At 48.4% G+C, this 17,914-nt stretch overlaps 2 protein-coding genes across 3 annotated transcripts in view; one reads left to right on the top strand and one right to left on the bottom strand.

Annotated features, from left to right (window-relative positions):
* The window catches only part of OSTF1 (osteoclast stimulating factor 1), a 221,111-nt gene extending 220,141 nt beyond the window's left edge, over positions 1 to 970 (bottom strand). The window contains exon 1 of the mRNA XM_086961283.1: positions 651 to 970. Coding sequence (XP_086817409.1) covers positions 651 to 684 — 34 coding nt within the window. The 5' untranslated portion in view covers positions 685 to 970. The remainder of the gene's footprint in view (positions 1 to 650) is intronic.
* A 31-nt stretch (positions 971 to 1,001) lies between these two features.
* NMRK1 (nicotinamide riboside kinase 1) overlaps positions 1,002 to 17,914 on the top strand; it is a 290,257-nt gene continuing 273,344 nt past the window's right edge. Inside the window, exon 1 of one of the 2 annotated variants that reach the window (XM_086961285.1) lies at positions 1,002 to 1,143. The gene's annotated coding sequence lies outside the window, so the exon portion shown is untranslated. Of the gene's footprint in view, positions 1,144 to 1,506; positions 1,608 to 17,914 lie in introns of those variants that run through there. The other variant, XM_086961286.1, reaches the window with a different exon arrangement.

Below are 17,914 nucleotides of genomic sequence, written 5' to 3'. Positions count from 1 at the left end.
AGGTACTGAAATTATGAATTATTAAACTGTAGGGATCTGAGAGAAGATCCAGGCACAGTGAGGGAACAGTGGTATGTAATGTAATGTACATGGGATAGTGCAATGGTAACATTTCTGCAAACCTAAACAGCCCACTGTTTTTCGTATTCAAATATTACATGTGCATTTCTCTAATGCAGATAACTATAAGGTGTCAGCACAGAAAGGTCGCTAATTGGCAAGCCTAACGTCAGTCATCCGAAGATGTAAGCCTGTAGTGCAATGATGTCAATGAGCCAGACATTGACAAGGGCGAGTGAAAGATATTCTAGTAAGAATGAGAGAGCGAAATAGATAATGGAAGGCATATATGATGTATATTGTATGCAGTGACATAGTCACTGTTAGATATCTCTTAATTGAGATTAGAGTGTCTCCTTGTGTCAAAAATACATAACAAAGTTGTTGGTGTTATTTGTGTGTTAATATGACATATAAATAGAGATTCACTGCGCGGGGAACGAACGTAGAAATGCCGTACATGAGACACAAACTAAAGACACACTCTCCACTCAGCTCATTTTGCGCCAGGTACATTTCTCCGACGGGATATGTGAAATAATACGAGCGCCACAGGCAAGGGGCACAGGCCGTGCCACTCCCTTCCTTACCTGGTTTGGCTGGTTTCGGAGGCGGTTTGGACATGTTGGTTGCAGGGCGGGAGGCACTCCACTTCCTCTTTTTCTGCTCTTTTACTTTAAGAAAGAGGACTTTATGGCCAAACGAACAGGGTGATAACCTCTGAACTGACAGCAAAAAAAGGTTTTGCGTCTGCAGCTTGGAGGTGTCCTGCAGTTCGGCAAAGGTCCGGGGTCCGCTGGATGCCAATCCCTGGGGCTATCGGATCCGCCGATGCTGCCTGCACTGCTGTCGGCTCACACGGAACCTCCTCCTGCAGCATGGAGGATGCGGAAGCGCCCGGCTGTCAATCACGGCAGGGGGAGGAGCCTAGGCGGTACCGCGCAGGGCAGGACTGAGAGAGGAGGAGGGGCAGAGCTTCCGTATATAGTCAGCGAAAATTCGGCAGTGGTTAGTATGGAGCTACAGGAGTGATGTAGCGGCCGCCCCAAACAAGCAGGACAGGAGGAGCCAACCTTCCCGTCGGTAGGTTCTGTGACCACTTTCAACTGTTTTTTAACACCCTGGCACACATGACGTCCTTGTTTAACATGTTCGTGCTTCACGTTTGCATCTCCGTCCGTCATGCCCTGATGTTGCATAATTCTATGTACAATAAAGTGGTTATGGGCAAATCAGTTAATCTCCCAGTGTTTAAAACACAAAAATAATCTGTGCTCATGTAAAGCGCTCCAATACATTCAGGTCAAGTACGCGCTATATAAAACTGCAGCGGAAAAAACTACAAACTCCTTCATGCAATGCCCGCCCTATTTCATTAACGCAATTTGATAAACCTGGGTTTTCCCACAGATTAAGGCATGCACACGAGGCATTCGGCAGATTAAACACACGTGTCAAACGAAGTAAACCCCGGAAGTCCAAGAAGCAGTAGTAGGACGCAATTTTTCTGCCGCCTGCCAATGACAAAGGCGTGTGTTTTCTATAAGGTAAGATGGGTGACAGCCTGTGTAAGCAACTGGATCGCTCCATACCTTGTTAGTAGGATTCTGGGGTAAGAGAGAGGGCACTATTGTGAGGTACTGCGCCCAACTCCCCTCCAAATTTTCTTTCAAAGGAAGGTTACACGGGTCATACTTGTCAAGAGGCCACATTCGAGCAGTGCAGAGCCACGGGGCAAACGAGGGGCATTAACTGAGGGAGTTGAAGTCGTTTGAGCTGGCATACATGCCAACAGCCCTATTTAGGCAGGAGAAACATAGTTTTCAAAGCTAAAATGGCTTTATTACAGCGCTATCCTACCTGAATATTATTTAAGCGCTATCCCATCTGAATTTTATTTCAGCTCTCTCACCTAAAATTGCCTCTGTTTTAATGTTAGTCAATGAGCACAATAAATTCTCCAGATTTGTTTTAACTGTTTCTTTTTCCTGTTTCGAAATGTTTGAATACATGCCAACATTTTGGAACAGGAAAGTGGGAGATAATTAAAAAATAATCAGGAGAATGTATTTCTCCTGTTGACTTCTATTGAAGTCTGAATCGGGTCTATTGCCATGTATGGGCTACCTGCGAATATAATTGTTTTCCCTTACTTGTCAGTAACACAGAGAAAGCGCTATAGTAGTCAGAGAGCATGCCAAAAAGATTATGCACTGGCCTGCGGGAGCAAGTTACTAGCAGTGCACAGTTTCAGTCACACAAGACCAGTCTCTGTCTGTAGAAGCCTGCCAAGGAATTGGGATTTTGCATACAAGAATCAGGAAGCGGGAGACTACCATTGAAAACGGTAATCTCCAGCCTAAAGTGGGAGGGTTGGCATATATGCGCATGCTCTGCCCCGGGGTACGCCAGACTATGGCTTTGCAACTGTTCTAAACATAAGCAAATAAATGAATTGTACAATAATATAGCGCATCATAAACCTCATCAAGAGGTGTCCCACCGTTTCTCATACCTGATCCTTAAATAGAAACAAAAGAGAGAGTTAGATTAGTGGACCTTCCATTTGTCATTATAGTTTTAGATCAAATAGATAAGGCTTCAGTTTTCTCAAACTAATGAAATTGATTTGAGATCTCAGCCACATGCTGTTCCATGCCATTGCTGTTCACTGAAAGTGATCAGTCCCCCATTATTTTTTAGGGCTCGCCTGCTGATGCGCATGCGCATAGCTGGCGAAGCTCTATAGTGGCTTATACAGAGTTTAAACAACTGGCGATTACATGCAGTGCATGTGCGCTTTTTAGGTCATTGCGCAAGCCCTAAAAAGCGCGTGCACAGTGCCACCAGCCGCCTGCCTTCCAGCCTCGCATTACCACATCAAAGGCAGCCCAGCCTCCCTCCCACAGCTTCTCAGCGTGCCCTAATTAATCACTGCCGGCCCAATCCCTGCTTGTAATTCTTCAAGGGCTGGCATTATGAGCACCGTAGTACAGGGGTTCCAATCCAACAATAAATTATTCTAAGAGAATTAAACGGGAACAGTGCAAGGATTTTCAGCACTCCATGAAGTCGTACTTTGCCGCTTGAGCGCTCCGTCCAGTGATGAAAAATATGATTTTCTGTCTTTTTCTTAAAAAATTGTCCTTGCATTGCCTTAGGGGGACTTATGGCCCTGAATCAGTGTTCGTTGGAGCTTACTGCTGAGTTTTTCAACAAATGAAGCAGCAGCTCCAGGAACTGTGAAAGAAGTGCACGGCTTTCACTTTGCAAATTGTTGCTTCACGTTTTCAATGACGTTATGTCAATGAGATATGGCCTCATAAAAGGTGGCAAAGCATTGCTACAATTCTTTTTGCGTCACAGGAGCTGAGGCACGCACTACTTCCAAATCCTCTCCAATGTCCTTTTCAGGACTGCACCATTTGGCCACTTTCAATAACATGACCAATTATGAAAATTATGATTTACCGTATCATTTTGGTTACTCGAGTTTGCATACGTAAAGCCAACCACATTAAGCAAATCTTGATTTTCAGATGTGAAGTATGAACATCTGGCACCTGTTGATGCACCCACCTCACAGCTCCAATGATGCACCCAAGACACAGCTCCACCAAGGCACCCACCACACAGCTCCACCGATGCAGCCACCACACAGCTCCACCGATGCAGCCACCACACAGCTCCACCGACGCAGCTCCACCGATGCACCCACCACCCAGCTCCACCGATGCACCCACCACCCAGCTCCACCGATGCACCCACCACACAGCTCCACCGACGCAGCTCCACCGATGCACCCACCACCCAGCTCCACCGATGCACCCACCACCCAGCTCCACCGATGCACCCACCACACAGCTCCACCGACACAGCTCCACCGATGCACCCACCACACAGCTCCACCGATGCACCCACCACACAGCTCCACCAAGGCACCCACCACACAGCTCCACCGATACACCCAACACGCAGCTCACCGCTCTGCCGAGGCACCCACCACACCGCTCCACAGATGCAGCCACCACACAGCTCCACCGATGCAGCCACCACACAGCTCCACTGACGCAGCCACCACACAGCTCCACTGACACAGCTCCACCGAGGCACCCACCAAACAGCTCCGCCGAGGCACCCACCACACAGCTCCGCCGAGGCACCCACCACACAGCTCCGCCGAGGCACCCACCACACAGCTCCGCCGAGGCACCCACCACACAGCTCCGCCGAGGCACCCACCACACAGCTCCGCCGAGGCACCCACCACACAGCTCACCGCTCCGCCGAGGCACCCACCACACAGCTCACCGCTCCGCCGAGGCACCCACCACACAGCTCACCGCTCCACAGATGCACCTACCACACAGCTCCACCGATGCAGCCACCACACAGCTCCGCTGATGCAGCCACCACACAGCTCCGCCGATGCAGCCACCACACAGCTCCGCCGATGCAGCCACCACACCGCTCCGCCGAGGCACCCACCACACCGCTCCGCCGAGGCACCCACCACACCGCTCCGCCGAGGCACCCACCACACAGCTCCGCCGAGGCACCCACCACACCGCTCCGCCGAGGCACCCCCCACACAGCTCCGCCGAAGCACCCACCACACAGCTCAACCGATGCTCCAACTAAGCTCCACCAATGCACCTACCACACAGCTCCACCAATGCACCCACTAAGCTCCACCGATGCGCACACACCACTCGGCGCAACCACGGCATCACTCGGCGCAACCACGGCATCACTCGGCGCAACCACAGCATCACTGGTTCAAATATGTTCTCTCAATGTTTCAAGCTGCTTTCATGCTTTATTACAAATCACAAAAAGATTTTAATATTTCACTTCTGTTCTTGTATTTTCGTCACAATAAAAAACACTGAACAAATCTTCACAAAAGTTATTTACAAAAGTTTAAGCTATTGCCATTATAAATTAAATAAATTATTTAAGTATTAATTATTTAAAAAAAATTAAAAGCCATTGTTATTTGTAATATCAATACATCTAAGTCACATAAATACAAAAGATGTTGCATTACAAATGCTATAGGTGTCACATTTGCGAAAGTTTTAACTATTGGCATTGTAAATGACAAAGCTATTAATTTAGCCATTTCAAAAAATAACACATAAATAAAAAAAATCATTTATAAGACCAATAGCTCAAACTTTCCTAATGCGAGCCCTATTGCATTTTCAATGCTTCTTTTATATCTATAGATGGACATTATTTGTTGAGATGTTTAGCTTAGTGTTTGTGTAAGTGTAGGGCAGACAGAAAGCAAGGCATGTAATTGTTCTTCCTGGTGGCCATGGAGTGCTTTATGACATAGGCATAATGCATTGAAAATCTCTGTTTACTCAACCAAGACCAGGAACAGGCATTTTATAGGTTGACACTATTTTATGTTCAAGGTTTTAAAGCACATGAATTTTGGTCCAAAGTGCAGGTCATGGATTACTTTATTGTACTCAAATTGTTACAGCAAAGTCATGGTCAAGGGCACATTAACAGACACTTTTCTCATTTTGTCAGGAGTAAGTCAAGGATTCCCTTTGCCCCCACTCCAGTTTGTTTTGTTCATCAAACCCTTTATTGCAACTCTGAGGGCTGATAAGATGCTTAAAGCGATTTCTTTCTCAGGAAGAATGGTGTGTTCTGTCCCTACTTCTGCCTAAATGGATAAGATATCTGTTTTTTGTTTTGATAACATTTCAATTCAACAGGTATTGTGGTATTGCAGTAGGTTTTATTTTGCATTCTCATCACAAATTAGAAAGAAGACTTGATAGATTAGGTCCTCAGGTGCGAGATCGCATCAAAGTTCTTGGTCTGTGTTTTTTGAAAGGGTGGCGACATGCAGATTTGGTCAGAAAGTATGCCCAAGGTAAGGCAAAATATCGTTTTTTGGAGTCTGAGGTCACATACTATGACTAGTAAAATTCTTGTTGCAAAGGCAGAATGGAAAGGGGCGACCACTCGGTCCCCCCGAACGTATGGTCGGGTGTCCCGACCCCCCCCCGGGAAGCCATTTTGGGCGGGAGGCGTGTCACGGCTGGTATGCCCGAAGCGGCGTAGCCGGGGCGCGCCTTTTCCCGCCCAAGAGGGGTTGTCCTAGACACCTACACCGTCGGCCACGCCCTGTGGGCGGTCGGAGGAGGGTCCACGCCCTCCCAAAGAAGAATAAAAGGAGCAACAATCCAAGGAAGCATCCTCTTGTTCCTGTGCTTGGAAGCTGCACTTCTTCGTTGCACGTGAGCCCGAGACGGAACAAGAGCCAATTTTGAGAACTTGTAATTTGTGTTTCTTCTTTCAGCGATTTCGAAGCTTTGATCCGGGACCTCGAGTCGAATATCCGTGAACGAAGAAGGTCGGAAAGAAGGAGGGTCCACGCCCTCCCAAAGAAGAATAAAAGGAGCAACAATCCAAGGAAGCATCCTCTTGTTCCTGTGCTTGGAAGCTGCACTTCTTCGTTGCACGTGAGCCCGAGACGGAACAAGAGCCAATTTTGAGAACTTGTAATTTGTGTTTCTTCTTTCAGCGATTTCGAAGCTTTGATCCGGGACCTCGAGTCGAATATCCGTGAACGAAGAAGGTCGGAAAGAAGGTTGGGACCGAACAGATGCTTCGTATGCTGGTAAAGGACATGGCGGACATGAAGAAGCAGATGGCGGCAATTAATGGTACGGGTAGACCGAAAAAAGTCATCGGACCAGCATTGCCGGGAGTAGTCCCTACCGGGAGAGGTAAAAGGGCCAGGAGTAGGGCGGCAGGAGGTGAGGCTCCGGTTCCCGAATCACCTCCAGCGAGCCCGGTCAGTCCGGTCGAGGCCCCAGCTACCGATCCCTGTAGTGGTCACACCTGTTAACGAGGGGGATATGCCTCCGGAGCTGGCTGCCCAGTTGGCGGCATGGTTGGGCAGGGACAACGAGGGGGCCACGGCTGAAGAGGCCAGGTCGATAATGAAGCAGTTGCGGCAATCGAAAGATGCTGCGAAGGCACCTTGTCCTCTTATTTCCCCGCAGGTTCCCATGGAACAACCAGTATCGAGCGTTGGAACAGCAGCGACAACAGTCCCAGCTACTTGTTCAGGTAAGCAGCCGTTGCCAATGGCGGGGAGGGATCGTTACCCTCAAGGAGGGAAAAGGTGGTTCAACATATCCCGATGGATGTGAAAGAAAGGATTTGGGCAGATAAATATGTGAACATGTTTTCACTGTTGACCGATCACTATGAGATAGAGCATGTTAGAAATCAGAAGGAGTTGTTGCATCCGAGTGTATGGCGTGCAAAGATGGCGGGTTTCAGAGTAGATGAAACGATCTCTAATTGGGCCAGGGCGTTTGGAATGTTCACTGCAATTATGGGGGAACGTAGGCCTGAATTATTGTCGGAATTAGCTTGTTACCAGACACGTATTATGGAATTCTATGAATCGTACGAAGGCAATCAATGGTTTGGTTATGATAACAAATTTCGTAAGGCCAAGGAGCACGACCCATCCCTGACGTGGGATTGTTTCGACTCCATTTCCTGGCAGAAACTGGTTGTGTCGAACACGGCGAAGTCTCCTTCTTTGGGCGGGAATGGGGCTGAGCCTTCCCGCCATTCTTTCGGGGCGCCCTTTCGGGCGGGCGCAAACAGTGATCAGAACACAAAGAGTAATGGGAACTCAGGTAGAAAAGGGGTCTGTTGGAGCTTTAACAGAGGCAAGTGCTCTAGGCCACATGGGACATGCAAGTTCAGGCATGAGTGTGCAGGGTGCGGACAGTCCTCACACCCCGAGAGTTCGTGCAGAGCCAAGACTGGTGAGACGGGAGGTAGAGGAGGCGCCAAACAGGTCTAAAATCGACCGAGGGGCACCGTTACCTACTCCCGTTGATATCATGGCAATGATCCCTTGGCTGAACGAATACCCTGATCATGTCTCCGCCGGGGTGTTGCGAGACGGTTTCTCATATGGTTTCCGCATCCCGGCGGGGGATTTTCGGGGGGAAGCACAATGTAAGAACCAACTATCGGTTCAACAAAATACGGCGGTGGTACAGGCAAAGATTGCAAAGGAAGTGGCCCGAGGTCGGGTTGCGGGACCATATGGCAAGCCGCCAGTTGTCAACTTTGTTTGTTCACCGTTGGGAGTAGTCCCCAAGAAGGACCCAGGTGAGTTTAGGTTAATCCACAACTTGTCTGCTCCTAGGGGTCTTTCGGTGAACGATGCGATTGACCCGGGAGTTTGTTCGGTGCGGTACGCATCCTTTGATGAGGCCGTCGCCATTTTGAATCGCCTGGGGCCCGGAGCGCTGATGGCTAAATCAGATATCGAGTCAGCGTTCCGGTTGCTCCCGGTACACCCAGAGGATCAGCGTCTCTTAGGTTTTGTGTTTCAAGGACGCTACTACATGGATAAATGTATGCCAATGGGTTGCTCCATCTCTTGTGCGTATTTTGAGAACTTCAGTACTTTTTTGCAATGGGCTTTCACCAGAGCCACGGGTTTTACATTGGTCATGCATTACCTTGATGATTTTCTGTTCCTGGGGGCAGCCGGGGACACGGAATGTGCTCAGGCCTTGAGTGAATTCTGTAATCTCATGAAATAATTTGGCGTGCCACTGGCACCAGGCAAGATGGTAGGGCCATCTACTACACTCGAGTTTCTGGGAATTGAGCTCGATTCGGTAGAGGGGTGCTTCCGCTTGCCCAAAGAGAAGGTAATGAAATTTAAGGCCTCGCTCGAAATGTGCCTCTGCGATAGAAAAGTAACTCTCCATCAGTTACAACAAGCTGTGGGTCAGCTTAACTTTGCCCTTAGAGTAGTACCAATGGCTCGCCCCTTTTCCCGCTCTATCGCCCAAGCTATGGTTGGCCTCAAGGAAGGGCACCACCGCACAAGACTGTCAGCAGAGGTTCGCCAGGATATGCGCATATGGCTGGCATTTCTGGCGGATTTCAACGGTCGTGTCGTGTGGAACAAACCGCCAGTTTCCTCCGAAGAGCTGGGGCTGTGGACCGACTCGGCAGGGAGTGTAGGTTTTGGCGCCATATTTGGTAATCAATGGTCGGCACGAACCTGGCCGGTGTGGTGGCACAACGATGGGCTCACAGGTAACATTGGGTTTCTTGAGCTGTTCCCCATTCTGGTGGCCGTAAAAACATGGCCAGAGGGGTTTCGTGATCGCTCTGTGGTGTTCTGGTCTGATAATATGACTGTTGTGGAATGTATCAATAATCAGGCAGCACGCTGCAAATGGATTTTGAGATTGCTGAAGGAAATTGTCCTGTTATGTATGAGACTAAACGTCCACTTTAGGGCAAGACACGTGCCGGGTGTACTGAACCAGGCAGCTGATGCACTCTCTCGTTCCCATATGCAGGCCTTCCGGGGTTTTCTGCCCTCAGCGGACTTGGTGGCGGCACCATTTCCCGAAGCTCTCTGGTCTCTCGGTGCCCCGGATTACAAAACCTTGTGGGAGAGAGTCTAGCACCCAGGACAAGGAAGGCTTATGAAGGGGCGTTCCGTTCTTATTGGTCAATTTTGGGTTCAGCTAGGGGGGAGCAGTGGGGGCAGGAGGAGTATGTCCTGAAATTCTTGGTATCATTACATCAGGCAGGCAGATCAGTGGCGACAGCCAATAGGCACCGGGCCGCCATTTCCTTCATGGCGCGGGCACATGGAATTCAGGACCCCACAGCGTCCTTTCTCGTACAGAAGGCACTGCGTGGGTGGCAACCCCTTGAGGGTCGTAGAGTGGATGAGAGGCACCCGATAGGTCTAGCAAGGTTGTCCCTGTTAATGTCCGTACTCCCAGCGACATGCGCATCTCAATCAGAGACGGTGCTGTTCCGGGCCGCTTTTGCATTAGCATTCCATGGGGCTATGCGGGTAAGCGAACTGGTAGCAAGGAACAAGCAGGATACGGGGGGAGGTCTGTGTCGAGAACACATTCAAATTAAGGGGGAGACAATGGTAGTCTCAATAGCCAGGTCCAAGACCGATCAGGGAGCGATCGGGGGCAGTGTGGTAGTCCGGCAGATTCCGGGATCTCCCGTGTGCCCGGTAAAATGCGAGTATTTAGCGCAGAGGGCGGCATCATGGGGGGGAAGCTTGCTGAGGCACACCGACGCCACCCCACTGACTAGGTTTCAGTTTCAGCGGGTGTTATCAATGACAATCGCGGCAGCGGGCTTGAACCCGGATAGGGGCTGCTACAGAGGCTACAGCCAGGGGTCTGAGTGTTGAAAAGGTGAAACAGTTGGGGCGTTGGTCCTCGAACTGTTATAAAAGGTATGTGCGGTTGCACATGTTGTGAAGCTTATGTCATGTACTCACGCTTCTTGTTTTCTGTTTGGTTTACAGTTTCGCGAGCAGGCTTTGCGGGGCGGACTGTGCAGTTGACCCGACATCTGGGGACCAGCGGTCAAAGATCACCGGCTGAGGAAAGAGTGGTGTGGGTCGTTGGCCACTCATACGTGAGGCGTGCCGCAGACGTATTCAAAGCAGGTGACATGATTCACGTGGCTGGGGAATACGGGTACAGGGTGACCTTCCACGGAAGGGGCGGGCTCTGTATTGACCAGTTTCAAAGTTTTATTGAGGGACTGTTAGGGCGGACGAGGTCACCGCCATCTGTAATCATAGTGCATCTTGGGGGCAATGATTTGGTGACCATTGGTCGACGAGTACTTCTCAAGTCAATTTTGTCCGCAGTAAGTTGGTTGGCGAGAAGGGTTCCGGGGTGCACAATTGCATGGTCACACATGATTCCTCGGAAGGTGTGGCGGGGGGCCCTCTCCGTGTCAGCTTTGAACCAGTCGGTAAAGAAGGTTAATACCAAAATGAGTAGGTTGTTTCGGACAGGTAAATTGCATTGTATTCCACACGGATGTATCCGGGGGGACCATATGTATTTGGAGGATGGGGTCCATTTGTCCCGGGAGGGTAATGTCTTACTCATAGGAGACTTCATAGCCTGGTTAAGGAGTTTATGTAGCCATGACCTTTAGTAGGAGCTTTTGTGGGGGGTCCGGATAGCCGGTCAACTATCCGGCCTGTGGCGGTAAGGTCATGATCGGTGAGCAGTAATTGGAAGATCCCTAGCGGTGGGGCGCCACCCATTATGGATGGGAGCGCCCGGGGGGAGGCGGCCATTGGCCCCTCACACGGGGAGGCGGTACCCTTCTAAGGATGGGACCGCCGAAAGGGAAGGCGGTCAAGGCCCCTCCCTGGGGAGGAGGGGCTACGGGCCCCTCCTTGGAATTTCCTGGGGCCAGGACATCCGCGACGGCGGATGTGGTAAGCAGTGTGGGGTGGGAGGGGGGTCTACGCTACCTTCTAGACACCTCACACGAGTCCTCGGACGACCACCAAGATGGCGTCGAGTAAATATGGGGCCCCCGTTAAGACAAGGGAAATTGGAAGTTGGCACAGAGGTACAGTCCTCTGTGCGCCCGCCCCTCACAAGTAAGGGGGGGAGTTCTGGTATTAGGGATCCGACACCGGTTACGACCTTGCCGTTGGCCCGTAATGTTAGGATGTACAATTTGAATTTTGAGAAATGCATTTACAGGATGTTTTAGAATCGGCTAGGAGAACCTTTGTATTAGAGATATGTTAAGGTTAGCCAATAAACATCGTAATGTATAAATGAAATTGTATATGATATGAAACTGTTATTTTAATATTTTCATTTTGTTTCATATTTTAATAAATACGGCCGGGAGGGTAACTCCCTCCCGCCTTCCAAAAGTTCAAGAACTGTTTCCGTCTTCCCATTCTTGGGGATTGTGTTGGGAGGGGGTGATGGGTATCCCGGCCATATGGAAAGGGGCGACCACTCGGTCCCCCCGAACGTATGGTCGGGTGCCCCGATCCCCCCGGGAAGCCATTTTGGGCGGGAGGCGTGTCACGGCTGGTATGCCCGAAGCGGCGTAGCCGGGGCGCGCCTTTTCCCGCCCAAGAGGGGTTGTCCTAGACACCTACACCGTCGGCCACGCCCTGTGGGCGGTCGGAGGAGGGTCCACGCCCTCCCAAAGAAGAATAAAAGGAGCAACAATCCAGGGAAGCATCCTCTTGTTCCTGTGCTTGGAAGCTGCACCTCTTCGTTGCACGTGAGCCCGAGACGGAACAAGAGCCAATTTTGACCCACCCACCAGCCCCTGATGACAGCGTTTTTAGTACAATAATGTCGATTAATGAAGTATTATCTCTTTTCAGGTTGTGTTTAATAAAGTTTGGAATTTTTTGATGTGACAATAAAATGGTTGCTCTGTTTGCATGTACTTAGGGGTGGTATCGCAACTGAATTGAAAGAGGGTATTGCTTGAATAAAAGTTATAAGTCGAAATGCCCAGCATAACTGTTTATTTCATCCTCATTAGGTTAAAAAATGTCGTATTTATTTTTTGGTCGGGCGGTAAGGTCATGATCGGTGAGCAGTAATTGGAAGATCCCTAGAGGTGGGGCGCCACCCATTATGGATGGGAGCGCCCGGGGGGAGGCGGCCATTGGCCCCTCACATGGGGAGGCGGTACCCTTCTAAGGATGGGACCGTCGAAAGGGAAGGCGGTCAAGGCCCCTCCCTGGGGAGGAGGGGCTACGGGCCCCTCCTTGGAATTTCCCGGGGCCAGGACATCCGCGACGGCGGATGTGGTAAGCAGTGTGGGGTGGGAGGGGGGTCTACGCTACCTTCTAGACACCTCACACGAGTCCTCGGACGACCACCAAGATGGCGTTGAGTAAAAAAAGTATATTTTAATAAATACGGCCGGGAGGGTAACTCCCTCCCGCCTTCCAAAAGTTCAAGAACTGTTTCCGTCTTCCCATTCTTGGGGATTGTGTTGGGAGGGGGTGACGGGTATCCCGGCCATATTTCGATCAACCCTTTTGTATGTTGCTGTTGTTTTTCCCCGAAGCTGCCTGACATTAATACAAAGGAAGGTTTTTCAGTTCATTTGGGGAGGGAAGGAAGAACGATTGGCTTGTGTTACCATTTTTAAACCTTTCGTTTTGAGGGGCAAAACATTTCCAAAGATTGACCTTGGTTTACAATCCTTCTTTATTTGAAACATGATAAAAGGGAGCTTTTGTCAAGACAAGGAAAAACAGAAATGGTCTTTGGTTTTTGGTTCTTGGTTCAATTGTCTGGTGTGCAGGGCATGGTAGTATGTAGCAGACTGCCTCAAACAAAATCCTGCCCTTTTGCTTACTTTTAAGCCAGAAAGTGCATTAAGAAGCACACTTTAAAAGGTAATCCTTTTGGCCTGATGTCACCCAAGCCTATTCACAAAGCAGTCACTGGGGAACAGCTACAGATACCAGTCAATGGGTTTTCTGATCAGACTTCAAGAACAATTTGAGGAAATGTTTCTGTAAAGTATCTGTTTAACGCCATCACAACCTGGCATGGACTACAGTATATTGTTGCCTACCTGTTAGGACTAGAAGCATGTGCACCCTCACCTCACTACAAGTACCAGAATGCATTGCCATAGAGGGGGATTGTGTGCTGTCCCATACTGCTTAGGGGCTAACCATATGACATGAGGGGAGGTTCAAAGCCTCTTCATGAAAGATGGCGGTGCTTGGTTTTCTTAGCTGAACCCTCAATCGCTAGCTGTCTTTCTCTCCTTGTCTGGAAATCCTGAAACCCTGAATTCCTGTAATAATTGCATACTGAAGCAGAGAATCCAGTGTTTCCCGTGACTGTGTCTCTACCCTTGGATCCGCGCATTCTGCAATATCGGAGTTCCTCCCTCGCTACCCAAACAAACATCCCAAGACACTTTTTTTTTCAATACATCTTTATTGTACTCTGCAGCGCTGTGGCTGATTCATCGCCGCCCGTGATATTACACTCGCATGGATTACGGAGTACTGAAGCTTCCCTATTTTTGAATCGATACTCCTTGTTTCCTGAAAACGCGAGGGCGTGTTTTTCTTTCTCCCCAAAAGCGCTCATGTCCCTTTAAGTGAAACGCGAGGATGTGTTTATTTCTTTTTTACCAAAGCGCTCAAGCCCCCTTCAGTAAAACGCGAGGACTCGTTTATTTTGTTGCTTCCCTGAGGCGCTCAGGTCTCTGTCTTGTCAGACGCAGGACGTGTCTTTTTTCTTTGCACCTCATTCCAGGAACATTAAACGCTAGGTTGCGTTGCTCCTTTGGTCCTGCCATCACTAAACACGAAGAAGCGTTTCCCCCTTTCTTTCTTGTTTAAAACTATTGGGAATTAAAGAGAGCATTTCAGTTCCCTCCTTGCTTTTATTTTGGAGACCACAAATCTACTGAGGGACACCTTCTGAAGCCTTCTGAGTCACCAGGTCAGGTAAGTTTGGGATAGCACACAATCAGGGGGAGGAAGTAAGTTTACACTGTTGCACCTTATCTTACTATTGCTATATTGTATTGTATTTGTTTATCTTACCTAACTGCAGTGAGATTAGCTGATCTGGAACCTTCCCTGAGTTACGTCACTATTCCTTTGGCAGACCTGTGATTTTGGTCTCTTTCTTTTCCAGAGATATTTACCTTCGCTATGGTGTTCCTTTGAGACACTCTGAGGGTGATATCTTTTGGAAAGGGAGTGATAATTTCTTCGCTCCTGAGGAGATTGGATTTCTGCCTGCTGATACTTCTACGCCCGACAGAAAACCAAGCCCATGTTTCTTAACACTCCTCCTGGGCGAAATTCAGTCATGGACGAACACACCCTGATGGGAGAGTCCGCAGAGAGCACGCTAAGAGTTAGCGACAGCAGTAGTGAATTTACAGACCGAATTAAAATTGGTCAAGAGTGAAAACCAACGACTCATGTCAGAGAACACTGTGTTAAGAACAGCGAGTAAAATGTAGGATGCACACCCCAAATACAAGCGTAGCTATATACACCCTGCTCACTTCCAGGTTCCTACTGTTAGTGCATCGCCTGATTCCTCCCAGATTCCTTCTTCCCCTGCTCCCTCCCAAACTCCTTCTACCCCTGTCAACGTTACAGTAATTACACCACCACAGACACCACTTGCCATGCCAGAAAGGTTCAATGGAGATAGTCATAAATACAGTGTATTTATGAACCAATGTCATTTAATCTTTCTCTGTAGAGCCACCTCTTTTCCTGATGATGCGGCCAAAATAGATTTCATTATATCGTATCTGAGCGGTAACGCAGCCTCATGGGCATGACCTTAGTAGAAAACGATGACCCTGTATTGTACAACTTGGGTTTATTCAAAGAACGGATGAGAAGTCTATTTGCGAGACACTCTTACATGCAGGCAAGTGACAATGAGTTGTTAAACTTAAAACAAGGATCTAAAGACTTGTTGACGTACATCACTACGTTCAGCAGGCTGATTACTGAAACCCAATGGCATGAGGAAAAACGAACCTCGCTGTTTTACAGGGGACTCAAAGACGACCTCAAAGATATTCGATCACAAATCGTAGATCCCCCGGAAGAATGCTTGGCGTTTATGGATTTAGTAGTTAAATTGGATCATCGCTTAATAGAGCGTAAAGGAGAAAAGTCTAAAGGGGAATACCCTAAGCTCTTTTTCTCCTGAGGCAAAAAAAGAGAACCCAGAGACGCCAGTGAACCTATGCAAATAGGTGGAATACGTGGCCCTTTATCCACTGAAGAGAAGGAGAAACGTAGAAAGCTCAACCCTTGTCTATACTGCGGAAAAGGAGGCCATTCTGCAAAGGAATATCCTATTAAACCAAAAGTCCCAGTAAAAGACACACAGGGTAGGAATGTATGAAATATGCCGTCAGGAAACGTACTGACTTGGGGAGTAGCGAGGTCGCTCTTCCAAGTCCCTCCGTCTTACAGACCTCACACTATCTGGCTAATACGGGAGACCCTATACCAAAGCCCTTCTCAATCAATATAGTGTTCTTGTTACCTTCTCAGCTGAGACATACCATGGCTATCCTTTTAGATTCTGGTGCCACGGGAAATTTTCTGGATATAACCTTGGCTAAAGCTTTGGGTCTTGATTTTATACCCAAGAAACATCCTGAAAAGCCAGAGTGGTGGATGGGACTAAGCTCTCTTCGGGCATGATATTGTACCACACCCCTGATATCATTTTGATGTGTGATAACGGCCATTCTGAAACAGTGTCCTTCGACCTCATAGATATGCCCCCTTTGGGGGCCATTTTGGGGGTTCTCAGGCTCCAAAGACACAATCCCTTAATCGACTGGGTAGCTAGAACCGTTCCCCTTACATTTTGACCCATTGTTACAGGCACATAACACATTGGCATACGCCAGTATATTGTGCCTTAACCACGATTGATGGCGCCTCCTTACCGGAGGAGTACCAACGGTTCTCTGCTGTATTTGATGAGGCAAAGGCAGTCGCCTTACCTCCCCACAGGACCTATGACTGTAGGATTGATTTAGTTCCTGGTGCGGATTTACCAGTGAGTCGCATATATGCGCTCACCAAGACCGAAACCAAGTATCTACATGACTATCTACAGGACATGCTAAAAAAGGATTCATCAAACATTCCACCTCACCTGTCTCTTCCCCTAACTTCTTTATTCCTAAACGGAAAGGAGGCCTTAGAGCCTGATTGGACTACCGCGCCCTTAACAAGGTGACAGTAAAAAAACAAGTACCCTCTTCCACTCATTTCTACCCAATTGGATCAGGTGAGGAAGGCCACCCTATTCACCAAACTGGACTTGAGGGGCCTACCACCTGATCCGTATCAGGGAGGGGATGAGTGGAAGACAGCTTTTAGGACTAAATTTGGCTTTTGAGTACTGCGTAATGCCTTTTGACTTATGCAACGCTCCCGCAGCTTTTCAATTTTTTATTAATGAAATACTGAGGGAGTACTTGGATATGTTCGTCATTGTCTACATAGACGACATACTAAACTACTCTCAGAATGAAGCCGACCATGTGGAACATGTAAGAACTATACTGAGTAAACTGCAAGAGCATCATCTTTTTGCTAAGTTAGATAAATGCATCTTCCATACACGTAGTGTAGCATTCTTAGTATTTATCATCTCGCCCGCTGGTATTCACATGGACCCAGCCAAGGTATCTGCCATTGTAGAGTGGACCAGTCCTACAACTGTCAAAGAAGTCCAGTCATTTCTGGGGTTCGCAAATTTTTATTGGAGATTTATCAGCCATTTCTCAGACCTCATTTCTCCTATAACACGAATATTAAAGAAAGGCGTCGAATTCAGGTGGGATACCAAAGCTGAGAAAGCCTTTCAGGCCCTAAAAGACAGTTTCACTTCTGCTCCAGTAGTCAAACATGCTGACGAAACCCAACCTTATTATGTTGAAGCTGATGCTTCACAATACGCGATAGGGGGAGTCCTATCCCAGCGGGATAAAAACAAAGGTACGCTCCATCCTGTGGCCTATTATTACAAAATACTGTCCCAGGCTGAACAAAACTACACAATAGGAGAGAGGGAATTGCTGGCCATTAAGATAGCCTTTCAAGAGTGGCGCCACTATTTACTGGGATCACCACATGTGATCACTATTTTCTCAGATCATCAAAACTTTCAATACTTCAGAACCGCCAAAGCCCTGACTCCACGACAACTACGCTGGTTTCCTTCTTTAGTGAACATGATTTCCAGATACATTTCCGTCCTGGGATCAGACACGGAATAGCTGATGCTTTATCAAGGTTGGGTAAAGAACATAAATGTTCTATTGAAGCACCAGTGCCTATCATTCCTGAACATAAAATCATTGCTGTAGGAGATTCTGATGTGGATTCTCACACCTTTTTAACTCATCTCGAACAGTCCCATTCTGTGTATAGACCAGAAGAAGTGGTTGGAAGATACCTCCAATACCA

Source organism: Lissotriton vulgaris, chromosome 3_1, assembly GCF_964263255.1.
Source record: "Lissotriton vulgaris chromosome 3_1, aLisVul1.2, whole genome shotgun sequence".
NCBI lineage: Eukaryota > Metazoa > Chordata > Amphibia > Caudata > Salamandridae > Lissotriton > Lissotriton vulgaris.
This window is presented reverse-complemented; position numbering and strand designations above follow the sequence as displayed.